This window comes from Lissotriton vulgaris, unplaced genomic scaffold (assembly GCF_964263255.1).
Source record: "Lissotriton vulgaris unplaced genomic scaffold, aLisVul1.2 SCAFFOLD_371, whole genome shotgun sequence".
NCBI lineage: Eukaryota > Metazoa > Chordata > Amphibia > Caudata > Salamandridae > Lissotriton > Lissotriton vulgaris.
The window spans coordinates 904,855-926,079 of record NW_028253580.1 but is presented as its reverse complement, the minus strand read 5'-3'; the positions used below and the strand labels follow the sequence as shown (position 1 = coordinate 926,079).

The window sequence follows — 21,225 nt, the reverse complement described above, 5'->3', positions numbered from 1 at the left end:
TTCTCTCGCAGTGAAGTTCGGACATCAGCATTCCGGAGAAGAGGGAGTGGATGCCCTGAAAGACCTCCACGTGCTTTCCTTTTAGGGTGCAGAGATTGTTGTGTTTCTTGTGAGTTTTATGTGAACGCTAATGGTCTATCATGGTTCAACAGTATCTACCCCAGTGAAAGAAAGCTGTAGCAGGCCTTAACAGGGCTGTGTTCGCAAGAGAGCAACAGAAGCATGCAAAAACCGAATCTGTGCATAATAGTTAGGATCTATGATGACCCGGTTTTGTTCAAAACTGAAATTTCGAGCCCAGCATGCATGAAGTTTCTGTAGGACTTCTTCTTGATCATTAGGTAGGAGTGTGAAACATTCTAAAGACAGGCATCTTACACATTTCCGGGTATCTTCCTTAAAGTTTTTGAGCATGGCTGAGAGAGCACTACTGGCACATGGCCGCAGTCCCCTCCCTCGGTCACGTCCCTGGTCAGGCCAAGGGCACGGTCCCATGAAGACCCTGGGGAACCTGTTGACCCCTCAGTTGGTTCACCTGGCATACCACATAACGGCCTCCCTCTCCCCATCTTGCACACGTGTTTGCATAGGACAGACTGCCTCTGGCAGACATTTCCTGACACAGGTTATACCTCGGGTAACTTAGCATTTGCAGTTTTAAAGTTTCCGACTTTGCAGACAAAGATTTCATCTTTACCCAGTTCTATCATTAGGACTGTATTTAAAAAATAAAGATTCAACATACATTGACAAGTGTTACTGCGCCAATTATCTAGTTATCCTCTAACTATCTTGGGAAAAACATTCAGCCAGAACATTTGGAAGACCTGGAAGAGTGTGCTAAATGTGGTCAGAACAGTTAAACTGCTCAAAGTGATAAGGGAATGCAATGCTCGTTTTTCAGCTGCTAATAAAATGGGATCTCCCATAGGATTGTTTATCTCCGTCTGTCTCTGCACGTCCGTTGAATGGACACTCTTCATATTTTTATGGCACAGAGATCTTTTTTGGTTTGGCAAGACCTGTTCAGAGGTTTTGGAGACATACGGCCAAAAGTATGGGTCTAGCATGCATTTCAGTTAGATATAGTCTAATTTTTTCAAACATCGTTTTCTCTGTCATTTAAAAATTCCAAATGTTTGTAGGCTTTCACCTTAGTTCGAGTAGCACACAGCCTATACTTTAAACACAGAAGCAACATACCTCCTACAACCGCCTGGGGCATATGCTCCACATGTGACACACCAAGTTGCCAAGGCATGTTTCTTCAGCTTTTGTGGCCATGCAACTGTAAAAGAAAGTCATTCAACTGACTCTTGGAGACAGTCCTCTTTCTGCTATCCCAAGGATCTGCAGGTATAGTCCAGGCTTAGTAGAGCCTCTTTGCACGTCCAGGGACCAGCAGGGCAGTCCTTCTTCGGTCCACCCTTCAGTACAGATGTAATCTGAGGTATGGGTGCCAGGGGTGCAACTTCTATGACAAATTAGTGCCCTCAGGGGATGTGGAGACTACTAGTCAATGGGCTACCAGATCCTAGCCCAACTAGTGATGAACCTTCGTTGAAATGCACATCTAGCTATTCCAAAGTGAACTATTCTGCCCACTCCCAAAATAGCAGATCCCTTCGCTTGGTGTACAGAGCTCCCTAGCCCACCCAGGAGTTGTGGCCACCTGGGGGCTTTATTCCCCTTTCGTGATCAGCAACTGTAAGCGTTCACTGGAAATCGATGAGCAACAAAGTGGCTACTTAACTAAAGTTGCCACTTGTGTAAAAGTTACATTAAATTCAACTTGAGCATCAAGTCAGTTTTAATAAAACTATTCTTTTGATACCTTGAAGTATCCTATTTAGCAGTCCCATTTAGAAGCTGGCACTGCTTAGATGACAGTGCGTAACTCTGTACTTGCCAATGGGGCAACTAGCCTTTCCACAGTAAAAATGATTATTTATATATATATATATATATAATAATCTTTCATAGGAAGGTTTGGGCTTTGCAACTACTATAAATGGCAAAGTAGAGTTAGAAGTTTAAACCAGCTCTATCAGTCTGCAGTGGTAGGCTGGGAGAAATGGTTTCCTTTATCACACTCTTGGTGGCACAATAAGTGCTGTAGTGCATGAGGGATACTTTAACTTAAAAGCCCTGGGCACACCTGCTACCATATACTAGAGACGTATAAATAAATTAACGTATGCCAATTGTTTATAAGCTATTTAAATATATACTTTTAACGGTTGGAGCACATGCACGGACACCTGGTCAGCAGGGCCCTGTACATTACAAAGTTATTGCTCTAGTACCTAATAGTCACAAAGTGGAGGTGAAACTAAAAAAGCAATTTCCTCATACCCCTCTAACATACATAACAGATAGACACACCTCATATCACTGGATACAGACCTTACAAGAGATGCACACTATGATGAAGATATTTGTGCACTCTCTTGAAACACTCATGACTAATGACAAGCTCATAAAACACATACTCCTGAACCTTCCATCGTTTTGCTTGGCTAAAGTGCCAGTATCAAAAGAAATCATGCTAGTACAAGTACATGGACTGAAGGAAAGCCAGTTTTCCTCATGCATTTAGATGAAAATTAAAAATCTTCAGAATATGATGACAAACGTTGTTAGTGGTTTGTGCAATAAAGTAATTTTGTTTCATTAATCTATTTTTAGATGAACTCCTTGACTTATAACTAGTGTTTTTCAGTTTACGCACTATACAGTGTGTACAACAAATCACCAACCTTCATACATGTGTTCACACATCATATACACCCTACAATGTACATGCATCCATCAGTATGCGCTGACCCCTTATAAGACTACTCAGCTATGTTCTATGCCCACACCCACTAAAATAAGACCATGCACCCACCATGAAGTTGTCACCCACCCACCATTATTCATCCACACAACCATCATACTGGTGATCTACATTGTTAGTCTAACAACTTAGTAACCCCATTATACAGCCATACAAAACACTCCCAAACATAAGCTATGTCTCTAAAAATCAGACCTCTTTGCATACTTTCTCATTTACTAATAGCAATGAGAGTGGAGGTTGACTATAGTGGATGCAATATAATGACATATATATGGGCTCAGGACTTTGGTGTGAACTTTGTCTACACTTTGCTCCCAGCCCTCTTATCTTCATTTCCCACTCTACACAGCCTTCACCCATGGAAAGACACTTTGGGTAGAGAGTCCAGCTCTGCAACCAAGCAGCTTTGTCACCTCCCTCAGCTCCCAGGCTGTGTGCCCCAAAACCGCCGTATCTTGGCGTTTGGCCAAGCCCAGCAGCTGCTGGGAGAACAGCATATGTAGCCTCTGGCTATGCCTGGAGCCGGATCTCCCTATGACCGCTGTAAGTTAGGCATTGCTTTGAGCCCACAGACTACTGACCTTAACTTTTGGTCATGTCAATCACACTCTGGGCACACCCTTTGGTCAGGCCGTGCACTCCGTCTCTCTGCTCTCAGTGCCATTGGAAAGGCCTTTGTCCCACATGTTCTTAAAGTAGTGGGTAATCTTTGAACACCCTTTGATACCCAGTTCCTCTGATCCCAAAGCATGGAGCAATTGGCCTGCAGCTCTTTCTCATTCGTGAATCCTTCCTCATATTGCCATGAATAACAAAAAGGATAGAACTTTGTGGTTTGCCAAACCAGATTCATAGGGTTCCTTGGCCCCTAATTATCCCATATGGGTAAGGTATAAGAACCTTTTAGACTCCTTAGACTTCTTAGTCTTGATGTTGACCAGATGTTAACTTGTTGACCCAGAAATGTGCATGCTGACTTGCAAATTGGTTCTCCCTCCTCACGAGTTGTAGTCCGTTATGGGTAGGGTTCCTTCTACTCCTTTCAGGCTGGCTTGTGTCTAGGTTCACATTAGAGAAATAACATTTTCATACATGCATACATATCTGTTAACAATCCCAATCTCCCTTTCTAAAAATTGATGCAGAAACCGGGAGCAATTCAAATGCTTTATTCGGTGGTCATTTTGTGTGCCATAATACGTTTCTACCGTGCGATGCGGTCCTGGTCACATTAAATGCATGCATTTCGTCACCACTTTTACGTATTGTGAAAGCGAAAACAGATTAGATCAGCGTCTTAATGCGTTGCTAAGGCGCTTGATTCCAACAAACACAGTTTGGTTGACCTGCATGCTAATTGTATAACACACTAAAATATGTTATCCAGTTATTGTTTTTTAATCTAAGTGCACAATTCACAAAACATGGAGCTAAATAGCAGTCCTGCTGAATAAAAGCAGACCAAATATATTAATATTCATACATACATATATACATTACAAGGGAAATTTTGGCAATTTTCTTGTATCTCCAAAAATATTTGTTTAGCTAGCAAAAACAAATACATTATATATGAAATTGTATGTCAACCGTGGTATTATTCGAAAACAATACATATCCTCTTAAATATGTACTGTCTACTTATATATAGGTGAGAGGGACCCTGGAAAACATTCGAGAGAGAATGTTTGGAGAGTATGATGAAATGAAGCAGAAAATTAAAGAGCTCAGCAAAGAGATACAGGTAAGAGGCTGCACACTTATCCTTGCACATGGAATCAGGTCATTGTGTATGTGCATGCTTTGTAATAATGGTTATAAGTTAGTTTTACCATACAAAACCTCTGTGAAATGTACTCCTCTTCCTTGAAGCTACTATTCATTCCAATCTTTATCCCTATATCCACTTCCATTTTGGTTTTCCTCTTTTTTTCCTGAAATCTGCTTCACTGCAGAATAATAAAAACCTCATATACTCGTAGCAATTTGCCACTAGTATGACCTAATTCAACATGTTCCTCTTCGATGCAAAATAAGGGAAGCAGATAGACCATCTCCTAACTCTTATAACATATATTTTCCTGTCCACATAATCAGCCCATTCAGAAAAATATGCCAATTTCATTCTTCAACTTCAAACGTTGCGTTTTAAGACCCTAAAGTAAACCCTTTCAGGTTTGGTTGTGAGAAGGTTGGCTCAATTTTTGACGCTGATATCTTTACGTATTTCTTCAGCATACCAACTAATTACCATCATTGACACATCCCACTCAGTTCACTATATAAATGCTCAGTACAGTATAGTGCAATTTCACCAATGATGTAACCCCACTAAACGGGAGGAGCGCCAACTTACCCTTCATACCTCTACAGTTGGAGGCTAATGACCAAACCTCGATTGTTAAGCAAGGCCTTTGAAAATTCGGCATTTATTAAAGTTTATGCCTACTTTATTAAGCAGTATATTGGGATATTAAATATAATGCATCACTGAAACTCCAAACAGGATAGTTGACATTTGTCTGTATCTTTTTCTCTCTTTCGCTTTCTTTCTCTCTCGCTTTCTTATTTAAAGAAACTACATGTAGACAACCCACCTGGTCCATAGACCAGTGTGATAATAATGACTCCAAAATAAAAATTTCTTAAAGGTGGTTATAAAATGTGGCTTTTTTGTGTACATAGAACAAGAACACCAGTATAATAAAAACACCAGTATAATGCATATTAGCAATATATGTTCTGTGTTGTGCGGACGCTCACAAATAGTTCAGCATCACTTTCTTTGCAGAAAGCATACTGCTTTGTTGAAATGAAGGTCATTTGTTGAAATTATCTAATTGATACATTAAATGCAGCTATAAAATGTCAACATTGAGATAATCTGCTTCAGCGTTTAAAGGTTGTCAACATTCCACTCGTAAAACCCTCATTCCATTCGGACCATGGTAATGAGCCGTCTCGATTACTGCAACTCTCTCCTGGTCTCAGCCAACGAGTACCCGCTCAGCAGGTTGCAGGTGGTCCAGAACACCGCTGCGCGCCTTGTAATGAATGCCCCGCTCAAAACTGCTTCCCTTCCCCTTCTTCGACAGCACTGGCTTCCAATTCGTAAGCGTGTCAAATTCAAAGTTTGCTGTATCGTCCACAAAGCCTTGTATAACAAAGGCCCTCTTTACATCTCTAGGAAACTTAAGCATTGCGCTCCTACCAGGACCCTTAGGTCAGGAAGCAAATCGCTTCTCTTAGTCCCCCGGGTCAGGAAAACAAGGCTAGGTGGGAAATCCTTTTTCTTACCTCGCTCCCCTTTACTGGATCCAGTTCCACATTCACCTGAGGCAATACCCTGACTATCTGCCCTTCAGAAAACCTCTTAAGACCACCCTATTTTAATATTGCCCATCAGCCCATCTAGCAGCACAGCCCAAAGCACAGAGATTCCCCTCCGGGGGTGATTCAGGCACTATAGAAAACCCATAAATAAATACATTTAAAAAACATCTTCTTGCATTTTGCACGTGTGCCTTTGCAAAGAAGTAACCGTAAAAACGTGGAACATGGCAAGTGCAATAAATGTAGCATACATTACATCACCAAGGCAGATCATGTGTTTCATAGGAAAAAAAGAAACAATTATCCAGCTCTATATCAATTTGTGAGTTAAAAGGCAACTTACTGGATGTCCAAATTCAACAACAAAGGTGACAAGTGACCTAGAGAAAAAATAAACAATGCAGAAACTGTGCTGCATTCAGAAATCTATTGACAAGAAAACAAGTAAGAAACTCAAGAAAGCAAACATAAAATAATTGCTGTAGACATAAGTGGGCATGGAGAAGCACTCTGGTCTCCGAATATGAGCGGGACTGAAAAGGGCCATTGGAAGGCATTAGAACCAAACTATAAGACTCCTTTAATTTCAGGACTAATCCAAATTGGGAAAAGTAGGGTTGTAATGTTTCTCTTTAGTTATTTCTTTGTTTATTGGTTCCTCTTTCCTGTGAGACACTATGGAAATCTTGAAACATCCAATAAGACCTCTGCTATATGCTGTATTAAGTTCAGAGTAGTGATTTTTAGATCTCGCCTAGCGACGCAGCGCATGCGCTGCTCACCTTGGCGAGTTCTGTGGTTGTTGGCTCCTGTGCATGCGCACGGCATCTCTTCCCTGAGAAACTCTGCTTTCGCGTGCTCTATTTCAGCGTGCACTTTTGCGGGTTCAATGCCCCCGCTGCACTCGTGGCACAGAGTGCTACGTTTGTATGTAACATCTAAAGGCATCGCTGAAATATTTTCAATTTGGAGGCATTGCACTCAATATTCTGAGAATGGGCTTCATGTTTTGTTTGCAAAGCCCTATACTGTCTCTTTATTAAATTTTGAGATGCATACGAAAAATATTTCTGTACTGCTGTTGAAAATAATTTTATTTGTTGCCTTTTAGTCCTAGTTTAGAAACTTAATCAATTAATATTTTTCGAGTTTTAAACACACTATATTTGTTGTTGAAATGAACAGTTTGGCATACTTGCTTCCCCTTACTACTGTGTGACTAATTTTCATTTCTCTTTTATACAAAACTTACCCACGTGGCTGAATTCCTGCTTTAAAGTTTACAATTTATGTCAATAAAGTTGTTTCATAAAACTGATGTTTACAAAATTGAATGTTTAGTGCAATGTATAAATAAAATACTAATAATCCATATATAGCACATACCTGGATCATATTGTTATGTTTTCGGTATGGCTGGATAGGGAAAGCTTAGCATTCATTTTGTTTATTGGAATGAGCTGCGCTTTTATGCTCAGAGGATTTGGGACTTGTTTCTAGAGAGCAGCACACAAAGGAAATATTTTTAGCCAGATAAAGTGGTTACATGGCGTCGGCATGAATCATACTTTTTTTTTTGCTACAGAAGAAAGGGCTTTTACCTAAAACCTGCTGCTTTAGGCAATCGTACAAATCATGTGTTGCCCAATGATAAAAAATAGGATTCTTTTTCAGAATACATGAAGTGCTACTGACAAGATGTTGGAGGTCTCTTGCCTTTTCACCTACATCTCACTCATAACCACAGCCGTTCATCAGAAAAGAATGTTTGTTTACAGTGTGTCTCATAAATTTCCTACCAAATATGGTGGTCAGGCCTATATGAAGAGGGCTAGCTATAGAGCAGAACACACATAGGAAGAGAACGTGATAGGTGGAGATCTTCAGGAGTCATTAAGGGTATGCTGAAGAACTACACAAATAACAAGCATTTGCAATGCAATAGGTCTCGCATTTATGTGAGTTTGAGCTATTGACATTACAAATGACAATGCCTTTTATTTCTGTTTCCGTTTTTAAAACCTAAATAAAAGGCATTGTTATTTACAACGCCAATAGCTTAAACTTGCGTAAATGCGAGACCTATTGCATTGCAAATGCTTGTTTTAGGATGTGTTGGACAAGGTTATCTTGTTATCAGGGTAAACTCGCTTTGCTTTGTATAGTCCCATCCACACATTTTGCCTTTTGCCCAAAAGGGGATCTGTGCATTCTGGAAAAAAGGCCTAGTGAGTATTCGGTAGATATAAGGAAACCCTCTCCAAATTAGAACAGAATGTAGGGGAGAGGGAGAGTGTGAGCCGAGTGAACCTAAAATCAAAGCCCTACTATACGTCAGCAGACCAAATCCCTCTTCTGGAGTGATTTGCTGCCACAGTGTAGGCTTCTTGCTCTTCGAAGGGAAGCTACATAGTTGTACTGTTCTGAGCCATTTTTCAGTGTGCAATAATGGCGAGCAGTATAGCTAAATAGTGAGTTTACCATTTGTGTATGTCCATATTAGGTTTCCTGTCCACTAAAGAATGGCTGTCTGCTTGGAATTGGTGCAGTGCAGATACAGTGGGAAACAATGTGGAAGAAAACAGAGGTGTCTGCCTTAAGGGGATCAAGAGCAAAGGTTGTTGTAGCATTTACACTACACCTACTGTGTCGGACAAACTCCATTGCCCGCGTACCCTCCTCTGTAGCATGCCTGCACAGGCAGAATATCCAGCCTATGCTACTCAGGGACATGGGGTTGTGTTGAAGGTACCTCCCTGCCTACTCTGAGGAACTGCCCTTGGCTTTCTCCTGGTCTTCATAGTTAGTCACAACCATGCTTTGTACGAAACCTGTACCCCCTCCGCTGTTCTGCCGGCATTGCTGGAGAAGGTGTCATGGAGCTCCATTGCTTTGCATCATGCCTGTAAGCATATTTTCAATCCTCAGACTCCACCTGCCCATATCTGCCCATATCTGGTACTGGGTTATTCGGTCCTCATTATTCATTCAATTCTCAGCTTAAGATTGGCAGGTGATGTCAAACCATAATCATTAATCTATTTGGTGGTAACGATGCTCTCAATATTTTTAATTATGGCAAATCTTGCTAGTACTCTTATATCAATCTGAGGATCTATATATAGTTGACAATAGCATTGATCACCAAACTCAAATATTGCTGACCCAACCCCAAGACACTGTTCACCTAACATTCAATTTCCGTTTTGTATTCTGCAAAGCTGTTCACCGTAAACAAACCTTGTGATTTATCTGAAAAACTTTATAATTGGCCTCTCAAAATTCTCTTACTCTTTCGTTCAAAGTCTGCAAGTGTTTGTTAATGAAATAAAGAATGAATCAGTGACTCAGAATCAGGCAACAGGGGGATCCTCTAGAGCCCTGATGAGCATAAAGTAATCAAAGCAGTGACAAAACACCCATTTATTTTTTCAGCATTTTGTCCCAATGTAGATCATGTGATGAGACTGAAAAAAAGGTGTTACACAAGTGTAGCATCTGAAGCCATGGGAGAGTGTACAAATAACCTTCAAAAACATACAGCTATGTAAACGTTCAGAGCTGAGCAAGCAATTCAAAAGATTCCTGCCTCTGATGCTAGGCATGAGAGTGAGGCTTTACTCATCATAGACGGGCTGCTCCCGAAAGATTTGTTTAGTACTGAACAGAAAGATGGCCTACAGTTAAAACAGAAAGGTTATTGTGAGAAGCTGGCCTGGTACATGATGTCCACTTAAGTAAGCTGGCACCGTGCACTAGTCCAAACAACCGTGCAATAGTCCAGACAACCCTTGTGGTGATTTAAGACGTCTTGGACAACCTCAGAAAGCTCTCCAAGTGGTAGTTGTGGAGACCAACCTTCAGGCTTAGTCCAGAAGGAGTGTAAAGTAGCTTGCTTTACCGGAATGCAATCTTATAGTATAAATTAAGTGGAAAAAAAACACACAAGGTATTTATAAAAAATATGTATTTATTAAATAATACTCTCCAACACATAGATATATCTCCTACCCAGAGATATGCACAATGCACACAATATTTTAGCAAAGAAACACAGTAAATAGCTTGAAATACACAGTGGACCCCAGGGGAGGACCAAACCATATACTAAGAAAGTGGTATAAGAACCATGACTTGGATCAAGACCGGGTCGAGAGGACGTAGAAGTGCTGGGGACCCAAGGACCCACCCAAGGTGAGTAGATAGGGACCCCACGGAGAGTGTCTGCAGCGTGGGAACACGACTGCATGCACCGTACAACTCTACGTGCAAGTTGCTGTTGGATTTTTCAAGATTAAGGACCCTTCCCAGTGGACCCTGAAGAAACTCAGTGGAAGACAGAAGTTTGGAGAGCCACTCTACCCGTGGATTCCCTAGTACCCATGTTACTTACACCAGGGAAGCCGAGTGCGTACGGGTGAAGTGGTGTTGGAAACAGTCATCGAACCCAATGGAGGACTTCACGAAAGTGCTGCTGCAAAAGAAGGAGAAAGTTTCCAGTGGAATCCAAAGGTGTATTCTAGATGAGAGGTACCTGCCAGCAGAGGGGACAGAGTCTGTCACTCAGGAGTGACCAGAAGACTTGGAAGCCGAATGCCCTCCTATGTCGGGTGTTGCAGGATGGGTGACAATGACCTTGACTCTGCAGCTGTGAGGACCAGGGGACGCTGAGGAGGACCAGGAGCTATGCACAAGCTGTCCCACAAAGGATGTCTAGTGCTGGGGGGTCGGTTTCCGGCGGGAGCACCAACAAGCCTTGGAAAATGCACCCAACACAAGAAGTGAACAAGGAGCAATGTCGGGACCAGCAAGGTCCAGGGGACACGCCACAAGTAGGGGAGTCAGGACAGACCCGAGCAATCGGGGCAGCCCTAAAGAAACATAGGTGTCCCTTAAATGGGCCCACATGCCAGAGACACTGGAGTTGCAAAAGGACCTCAAGCAGCTCACCAAAAGAAGCAGGCCACGATGCACATGATGCGGTGTGGCTAGAGATTTTTGTCACTGATGGTGCTCGGGATTGGGGCTGCTTAGAGCCTGATGATCTTCTTGGAAAGAAGTCAACAAGCCTTTGCAACTGCAAGTTGACGCAGTGCATAGGGGTTCGGTTATTGCAACCCACACAAGGAATATTGGCCTCAAACTTGGTGAGAGGGCAGAGCAGGCCTCGGGAGCTGTGGAAAACCACCACCTATGTTGCAGAGACTTTGGAGTCCGGAAGAGCTCAGGATCAGCAGACTGGTTGACTTAGTTGTGATGCCTGTGAATGCAGGGGAGTGACTCCTGCACTTCAAGGGAGATTGTTTTACGTGTCTTTGGTGCTTCACAGGCCTTGGAAGGTTCCTGTCTGATGCACAGATGATTCAGTAGACTGGAAGGGAAACTAAGTCAGACCCAAACAAAGCCCAGCAAAGTCCAGAGTGCCCAGGCGGTAAAAGAAATTGTGTCTGATCTGAATCTTATTCCACAACAAATCTAGGGACCAGGACCCAGATAAGCCCTTAAGTACCCTAGAGAAAGGGTTAGGAAGATTCAGGGGACCCCCTCAGGGGAGAAGTTACTCCCATGCCCTTTGTCCAGTTTCGCACCAAAGCGGGAGCCAAGGGCTCCCAGGACTGGTTTGAACTGGACTATGCACAGAGACACCAAATGTGCCCCTTATGCAGACTGAGTGGCTCTGGCAAGTGCACCCACCCCACCCCAATACACTAAATCCTGTCTGGGAGGTGGTCACAGCTCCCTGTGACAGGATACCTATTGTTCTGCCTACCCCTGCTCGAGCTGGCTCCGCAGCAAGAGGGCAGAATCGGGTCTCTGGTCAGCAACAACCATTTTGTGCTGTCTGGGTCAAGAAGGCTGGTACCGGGACGACTGAGAACCTAACTGAGGGCTCTTCCAGTGCTTGGAATCGTACCTCCCACATGGTTTAAAGTGTGGGAGTATAATTCCAACATGTTTGGTACCAAACATGATAGGATTCATTGCAGCTAGTTTCGAGATGGTCATTGCGTATTTACGCTGTGCCCTTCTATATAGTATATGGCTGCTTCACTGACAATCCGGGAGAATGGACTCCGTAGGTTTCAGGGGTGTCCTGCTCGAGCAGGGGGACCCTCTCACTTAGTTCCAAGCACCCTGCCTTCAGGGTTGCAAAGGCCTGCTATTGGGGTGCATTATAGGTTTTAAGCGCAGTGACCCTAAATATAGAAAAACTATATCTTTAGTAAGTGGTGCAAGCTCCAACTTACACAGGCTGCAATGGCAGGCCTGTAGTTCCATTTTGAAAAGTCTCTCATGGGTGGCATAATACCTGCTTCAGCCCATGGGAGACCTCTGGGATACCTATGTCCTGGGTACAGGGGTACCACATACTAGGGACTTATAAGGGTATCCCAGTATCCAATCTGGGATGTACCTAAGTATTGAACATAACAATTTAGGGAGAAAGCAGAAGGACTGTGGCCCTGAATAGTTAGATCCCAGTCAGACTAGTCCAGTACAGCTTAGCACCAGTCAAAAAGTGGGGTAACCATAGAAGCAGATCCTACTGTTATCAGAATGTTTAAACCGATACCGTAAAAGCTGAAGCGCAAAATTTAAGTAATAGGATTGATAAGGGACAGCCTTGCTTCTTGACTGTAGAAAGAGGCGACGATTAAAGTAGCATGATTACTTGTACAAATCTGGTTCCAAACCCATTCCAGCAAAAAGCCTGGATAAGAAATTGCCAATTTACCCTATCGAAAACGTTTGCTGTGTCTAGCTTTATCCCTGCAAGATAGTGATTTAGTTATATTTCTATTTTTTATGAAACCTAATTATTAAATGACCGCTAATTCTGACATTGTCATTTAATCTCAGAGCGAATGTCTTAGCAAACATTTTGCAATCTGTGTTTATTAAGGCTATAGGATGATAATTCTTACAAAGGAGTAAATCATGATCTTTTTCGGAATGAGGTAGATCATGGCTTCAGTAGAGGAGCATGAGGAGTTGTTCAAGGAAAGAAAATAATTTAAATAACTCAGGGGAATAGTAATTTAGAAAATTGTCAATAAAATTCTACTGTAAAACTATCCATACCTAGCCTCTTTCCAGTTTTAAGACATTTGACATCTGGAAACAATTTCTAAATTTGTAGTGGGAGTTTAAAAGAAGACTTATCTATGTGTGTGAGTTTGCAGGTTTTAGGGTGAGAGAAATAAGACTAAACTCCTTAGATGGGTGAGATTCAGGGGTGTATCAAGAGTTTGATAATAGTCTGTAAAGCACTTAGCGATGTCCGTATCTTGAAACAATTGGGTCCCAAATTGATTAGAGATAGATTTGATATTAGACTTTTCTTTCCTACATTTGAAATAGTTTGCTAACCAAGTACCCACTTTGTTCTTACCTATAAAATCTGGTGTTAACTTTTAGAATTGTACTGTGGGCTTTTTCAATTGAATCTTTGCTGCTATCAAAGCATCTAAATAAGCTTTGTTATTTTTAGACATGTAATATCTGTGTTCTAATCCTTTCATGTTCGATAAAATGGAGGTGGATTCTTTTTCCATTGCCTGTCTTTTTGAGGAGATGTATTAATAAATCCTCTAGAGAAGTTTCTGTACTTGGATTACAATAAAGAGTTATAAAAGCAAAACAAATCCTCTAGAGATAGCTTTAAATGCATCCCAAATAAAATGAATAGAGGTCTCCTATATAATTTTTCTCAAAATATTCAGTCACAAAGGTTTCAAAGGAAAACGTCCTTGTCAGAGACTTGGGTATTATTCAATCGGCAATGAGATTTGGAAGAGTTATCTGGAAGTATTTCAAGATCCGTGCAGACTGGGGTAATCAGAGATCAAAATAGAACCAATCTATGAATTACCCAGGCGCTCAGTCAGATTTTTACTTCTAAAAACATAATCAATTCTGGATTAGGAATTGAGGGGTTGAATAAAAAGAATATTCTTTTGGAGCAGGAGTAGATAAACTTCAGGAGTTTGAAAGAGCATGTAGCGTAATAGTGTGCTTGAATGCATTATGGGGCTATGTGTGGAATGAACCAAGCAGTGAATTGACGATCACGGTTCGGGGTCAAAGATCTGATTGCATTCACTACCCAAAATGAAGTTCTCAGTGGAGTATTGTGCAACCTTATGAGAAATTATCTTCCAAAAGCTTGGACCTGGGTGTGTGGGCTATAGACATTCAGTATTGTAGAAATAATATCAATTTTAAGTTGAATTTAAACCATCTGCTCTCATCCTCATTATGTGGGTAATAAGAGAAGTATCTTTATGGACCAATATAATCACACCCCCTTTATGATGAGCAGAGGGGGTGTAGTAAAGTTCACCCATCCATTGTTTTTAAGCTTACTAATATCTACGTCAGTTAGGTGCGTTTCCTGAAGTAATGCCAGCTGGCATTTCAGTCTAGAGATATGAGAAAAACACGTTGACCTTTAATAGGATTTTTAAAAACCTTTAACATTCCACGTTGTGATTCTAAGATTATTTTGGGGAAAAAGGTATTATTAGACACTAATATATTGTATAATAATCTTAGTTCTGAACATAATAATGTACAAAGAAGGAGATGGAGAAGAGTAAAAATTAAGAAGTACAGAAAGAGGAGGAGAAAAAGATGGGAAACAAAACCCAAGAAAAGTGGACAGAACAAGGAGGCAACACAGGAGGAAGTCTGTTAGGTTGCTAATATATTAATAATGACAAAAAGAGAACATCCCGAAGGATAAAGAGTTTACATAACACCTAAAAAAGAGGCGGGGTACAGCAATATTCAAAGACAATATACAAAATATTACTAAATAAGGGAGCGGGGAGTCTTTAAAGGACACCACAAAATTAAACAGTAATCTTGAATGGATGCAAGGATGCAATGTGAGGATAAATAACTCGCTACAGATTACATGGAAAACTTTCAAGTAATCTTGAAGAAGCATGGATGAACCAAACCATATCTAATGTTCAAAAAGTTTAACTGCGGGCGCAATTCAAGGAAACACTTCCTTATCCCTACTGTAGCATTGACGACATCCTGCTAGAAAATAACCGTGTTCCCAGACCACTGCAAGGTCCCTAATCACTTGGCAGAAGAAAGGGCTTGCATGAAGTCAGTAAATAGCAAAAAGAGAATAATAATCCCTTTATCTCGTGTAAAAGTGTATATGAAGGCGGCTTGGGACCCAAATGATGAGCTATGTCAATATTGTAGTAGAATGGAAGTTCTTTTTGGGTCTTTCGATGGAACTACAGGATTTCTTTGAAAAAGATCCTGGAGCACCACTCACCCCATAACCACTTGCGGACCGAGTCTCGGGAGAAAGGTCTCATTGGCTAACTGTTTTGCTGATGGCGAGTTTGTTGGAGGAGAGGAGACGTTTACTCACTTTCTTCTTTTAAAAAAATCTGCCCATAAAGGAGTAAGAAAGTGTAAAACTTTGCCATAACAATGTATTGTTGTCTATATAAAACTAGAAGTATAAAACCCTCTTCAACACCTCATGACCCCCCCCCCCCACACACCTCTGGCCGTCACCGACAGATCACATGGACTCAACATCAACTCTCCCTGTTCAAAGATCCCGCCACCACAAAAGGTAACTTCCACAGATGCATGATGAACGTTGTGGACTGGATAAAAGATAACTATCTCAAACTCAACTCGGTAAAAAAATCAGTCCTCATCTTTGGGAACAGCACCTCGCCATGGAATGATTCATGGTGGCTGGTGGAGCTGGGCACACTTCCTAACTCACCAAACCACGCCAGCAACCTCACAATCATCCTGGATAACAAGCTAGCTATGCAGTCTGTTCCACCTGCTGCCACCAGGGCGGGACTGGCCGTAGCAGGCACTGGGCATTCCCCTGGCGGGCCGCAAGGGTGGGGACCGGTTTTGGGCCGCTGGAGGGCCGTTTTTGTTACAGGGCCATTTTTGCAGCATAGCTGCAAAATCGGGCCTGAACAAAATCTGGCAAAACCGGCCCTGGGGGAGGGGTGGGGCAGGCCAAGCACATTCACAGTGCCGGTTTTATTCCCAGTCCGGTCCTGGCTGCCACACACTTTGCATGCTCCGCAAGATCTTCAGGTGCTCCCAGTCAACCCCAGAAGGACCGTAACACAGGCCCTCATCACCAGCAGAATATACTACGGAAACACGCTCTACATAGGAATCACTGCACACCTCCTAAAGAGACTCCAAATAATAAAGAAATCCGCAGTAAGACTCATACTTAACCTCCCCAGAAGAACCCACATTACGCCCCATCTCAAGAAACTACACTGGCTCCCGATTCAGTAGAGAGCACAGTTCAAGATGCTGACCCACTCCTACAAGGTACTGCGCAACGATGGACAAGTATCAATTAATGAACCCCTAAACTTCCACCTGCCCAGACACCACCGTTCAGCCTCCCTCTCTATCACAGACACCCCGTGGATCTGTTGCGCCAGCTGCTAAGGATGATCTGTCTCACACGTGGCAGCCTAGGCTTGGCACAATGTCCCCCTGCACCTCAGGACTGCACCGTTGTTCCAGCAATTCAGAAAATACCCGTTTTTTTTGTTAATCACCACCACGCAGCAGTGAACATCTCCGGTGCCTCGAGACCCTCACGGGTGATTTTGCTGTGCTCTATGACTGACTGACTGACTGACTGACTGACTGACAAGACCAAGTTAAGGATCCTGCATTGGAACCAGAGCATAATGAACATAGCAAATAGGAAAATTGGTGGTTGGGTTATATTTGCGCTGGGTAACAGTGATAATGGTCAGGATAAGAAAATATATGAAAGCTCCAAGGACAAAGTTTAGACCACCAATCTAAACACAACAGGCATGAACCAGTCAATGCCCTGATACACAACACAACAATAGTCCTGAGCTAATACGAAAATTCACTTTTCAGCCAATAGACAAATCACAAATCACTGTTTGTTTTCTTCTCTTCTTTCTTTTATTTCATGCGTTGATCGTTCATAAAACCTCCTAGCCGACACGTGTTTCGTCTGATATGGCGTTAATCCACAGACTTCTTCAAGGCTTAAAATGAATAAATTCGGCCTCTAATCTCCTGTTTAACACCCCTGCCACACCGTCAATGGGGTTTAGTTGTCCTCTTAATCTATTTTCCGTAGTTTTAGCCCGTGGGTAGTGGGTAAAATCAATCTCTCTCCAAACAGTATTAGTCGGGTATTTTCCTCCTGTGACAATATCTCGTCTTCTCCAGAGTCGGGTTCCTGGCGTTCAGCGTGAAAGCCTTGAAGAAGTCTGTGGATTAACGCCATATCAGACGAAACACATGTCGGCTAGGAGGTTTTATGAACGATCAACGCATGAAATAAAAGAAAGAAGAGAAGAAAACAGTGATTTGTGATTTGTCTATTGGCTGAAAAGTGAATTTTCGTATTAGCTCAGGACTATTGTTGTGTCATAATGAACATAGATGACCAGCAGGAATGGAAGATTGACTAAAAGACTGAGGAAAGTATTTAAGCTGCTGTAACAGGGTGAGGACTGCTTCTGCGCTGCCCCTGCAGGAGTTTGGTTACAACAGGGGGCCAGGCGCCTGCTCACCTCTCTTGATGAGATGCATGTCGGAGGGGACTTGGGCGGGTTGCTCGGCCTGGGGAGGCCAAGTGGCAGCGGTAAGCTGGTGCTGGGTGTCCGCACGGGTCTTCCTCTGGTTAGTGGAGTGACTCGGCCTGCTCTGGCGGCGGTGGTGGTGCTATGGCGTCTCTAACACAGGCTGTCCTTCGGGAACTGACTTGCCGGCTCCCGCTCAGCTGTCACCACACGTCTGACAACAACTGACTGAACCTGACTCCCACCAACGCTCACACCAAATTGAACAAGGCAGAAGAGACGCCGTTTGCAAGCGTGCATACACGCCTGACAACAACCGGCTGAACTCGACTCCCGCCAAAGCTCGCACCAAATTGAACAAGGTGGAAGAGACTCTGTGCGTGAGCCAAATCTCCAGTCCGGGTGGGCGAGCCGGAAAGGAGACCGGGAGGGCGCCAAAAAGCCTCTCTCCAAATGAAATGCGAGCGTTTTACATAAAGTATGAGGCGAGCAAATAAAAAGCGGAGGCTGAGCTTCCACCCCACTTCCGAAACAATACAGACAACAATAGATCACTGCCACGCTAGGCAAGACCTAAAAAGGGGTCTCTGTGGACAGTTTTTACCTGCTCAGCGCGCTCAAAAATATCTACAGAAAAGGCCCCAGAATCAGGGAAAACCTGTGTGACAATGTAATTCCAGGTCCAACGGGTTATTCCCCATTCTGGGGCCTGAAACTTGTAATCACTAGAAACTGGTGCAGACATATCAGCTGATTGATGTTGTAAGTGAACAAGTCCTAATCTCTGTACTGTAGTAATTAGGGTGCTGCAGTTGAGAGGTTGTGTGATTGGGTGATGTTGTAAGAGTGTAAAGGAGACTGTTATAGTGATTTGTGCCACAAGAGTCTGATGCGGTATTTCGAGCAAAGGATTTTACAGATGGCTTTTCATATTGAGAGCCAAGGAAGTAGTGTTTTGAGTTGCTCTGTTGTATTTGAATGGGTGTGGGTATGTGGCCTCAATGGCACAGTATACTAGAGCGATGAGTGACCTCAAGAGTTGCTTCAATGAGATATATAGGCTTGTAATTTTGACTAAATGCCATGCGTGATTGTTGTACGATTCTTGTTTTGAATGGCTGGGAGAATTGTGTCAGAAACCAATGTTAGTGGGGCTGGTTGTTTTGTGTCTGTTAAGGATGTGACTGGCAGGTTTTTGGTGGGTGATGGTAATTGGGATTACTTAATAGTTGTGGGTGAACGAAGTATTATGTTGTGGATGTAAGCAATTTGATGACCGAGTGTTGAAGTGAGTTTCACTGAGTGGCTGCATTCGAGGGTTATGGTGAGAAAGGTTTTGTGGGTGGTAAGTTACTGGGACTGGATGAAGAATACTGTGGAGTCAGTGGTTGTGGTTTATGGGGTGAGTTGTATAATATTGTGCATGTGTGGTAGACTGAGTGATCATGCTGCATGTACATGTTGATGCAAGTAAATGCTTGGTAACAGGCTGATGGCGAGTGAATTGTGTGCTTAATTGTTGCGGTCTGTGTTGTTCCGAGTATGTAACGAGGTATAGTGGTGTTCCAACTAGCAGGCCGATACTGCATATGACTGAATGTGTAGATGAGCGTATGAGGGCGAAAGAACAGTTTGGTGGTTTTGCAATTAGGGAATGTGCATATGCTGCAATTGAGTGTTATTGTAGCTCGAAGAGGGTGAGTGACTATTGCGGCGGAACGATAGGGTGAGTGAATTGACTGTGGAAGGAATAAGCAATACTGTGAATGGCTTCAGCAGTGTAGGAAGTGAGTTGCATATTTGGTAGTTGTGTTCTGCTGGTGGAGTTGAAAAGTCTTGCTCGTGAATGAGTGGCTGAATGTTTATAATGGTGTGGTATTGGACTGGTATTGCAAGTGAGGGTGTCACAAACTAGCGATGGCGCGTCAGTGGTGTGAGATTGTTTTTATTCTGGTAGATGCTGTTATGGGTGAGGGGTGCTACTTTGTTGTGTTACAGGTAGCCAAGCTATGTGAATGTCTAATTTGTGGTACAAGAGGCTGTGGGTGAATGCTTAGTATTGAAAGTGTGCAAAATGATGTAATTTGCTGTATGTGTGGTTGCAGGTGCAAGTGAGCAGAGTTGGGATGAGGGTGAGACTAATAATGAAATGGTGTTGTAAGTGGTATTTTGACTAGAATGTGAGTGCATGTGGCTGAGTAAGCGTTTCACAAGTAAACACGTGTTCAGGTAGTGGAGAAAGTTTAAGTATAAGGTTGAGTCATGACAGAGACCACGAGCAAGGGATGATTTATCTAGCTGTGGTGAGTGCTGATGAACAGTGCGATTGGTGATGTGTGGTGAAAGGGTGTTGACTGGATGTGGTTAAGTGGTTTCAGAAATTGATTTTGCGAGTAGCTGTGGATTATTATTATTCAGATTTGTAATGCGCGTGTCTGCTCTAAGGCGTCCCAGCGCTGAAGAGCAATTAGCATAACCCCTAGGGGGAATGACTGCAGGGAGTAATTACTGGGGGAAGTGCCCTGCCTTAAGCTTGTTTCTGAATCGAAACTTGTTTTCCAGGGACCTTAACGCTGTGCGTAGAGAATTCCAAAGTTTAGAAGTGTTTGGAAAAGGAAAGTGTAGGAAAAAGTTTGTGATGTTACAGAGCAGTAAATCATGTCAAGTGGCTCTGGTCTAGGCTTTAGTATGTGGTGGCAGTTCCTATAGCACAGTGGTAAGGTAAAATGGTAATGCATGATTGTATTATACGTGGGTACCATTTTCTACCGTGTGGCTAATGTCACTGGGGAAGGTTTTAAATGAGTAATGATAAGAATGACTAGAGATGAGTGCTATTGTAAGTGAATAGCATTGTAAGCAGGGCCACTGGAATTATGCTGCAGGGTAGAGCCAAATTATGCAGCCTGATTGAGTAAATTATGCGGTCAGAAAAGGCAAATTATGTAGCATAATGCGTCACATTTTGTAATTGTATTAGTTCGTTTATTTTGACATTTTAAAACTTGGTAACACGGTCTATGCATTAGCTGCAACTTGTTGGTATCAGTTTAACACCAAACTATAGCAATAAGCAGCAGAAGGTAACCAGTCCAGCTCTGTAAAGGGCCTTCCACTGCACAGCAATGCGTGTCACTGCATTTTTAGTAATTTATGAACAGTTTGAGCTACAAACTATTTTTTTGCGGCTTAAAATCTGCCGATTATGCGGTAGAGAAGGGTTATGTGGCTAATACATCAAATCTTTAACTATGCAAAAATCACCACATCGGCACAATCGCATAAATCCAGTGGCCCTGATTATAAGCGGCCATGGAAAGTTAATGGCGAGTGCGGTGGGTAGGAAAATGCTTAGGGAGCCTGCTGAGAGAGGACAAGGGAAATATAGGGGCGTGGGGAGAGGTTTTTAGGTCGAGGGACCTATAGGCTGCGCAAAAGCGCAGCTTCCGG

The 21,225-nt window shown here is 42.7% G+C and overlaps 1 protein-coding gene across 3 annotated transcripts in view; it reads left to right on the top strand.

Moving 5' to 3' along the window:
* The window catches only part of LOC147660921 (myocardial zonula adherens protein-like), a 500,869-nt gene that overhangs the window by 208,458 nt on the left and 271,186 nt on the right, over positions 1 to 21,225 (top strand). For all 3 annotated transcript variants that reach the window (XM_086951427.1, XM_086951426.1, XM_086951425.1), the window contains exon 5: positions 4,494 to 4,586. In XM_086951427.1, the coding sequence (XP_086807553.1) occupies positions 4,494 to 4,586 (93 nt within the window). The remainder of the gene's footprint in view (positions 1 to 4,493; positions 4,587 to 21,225) is intronic.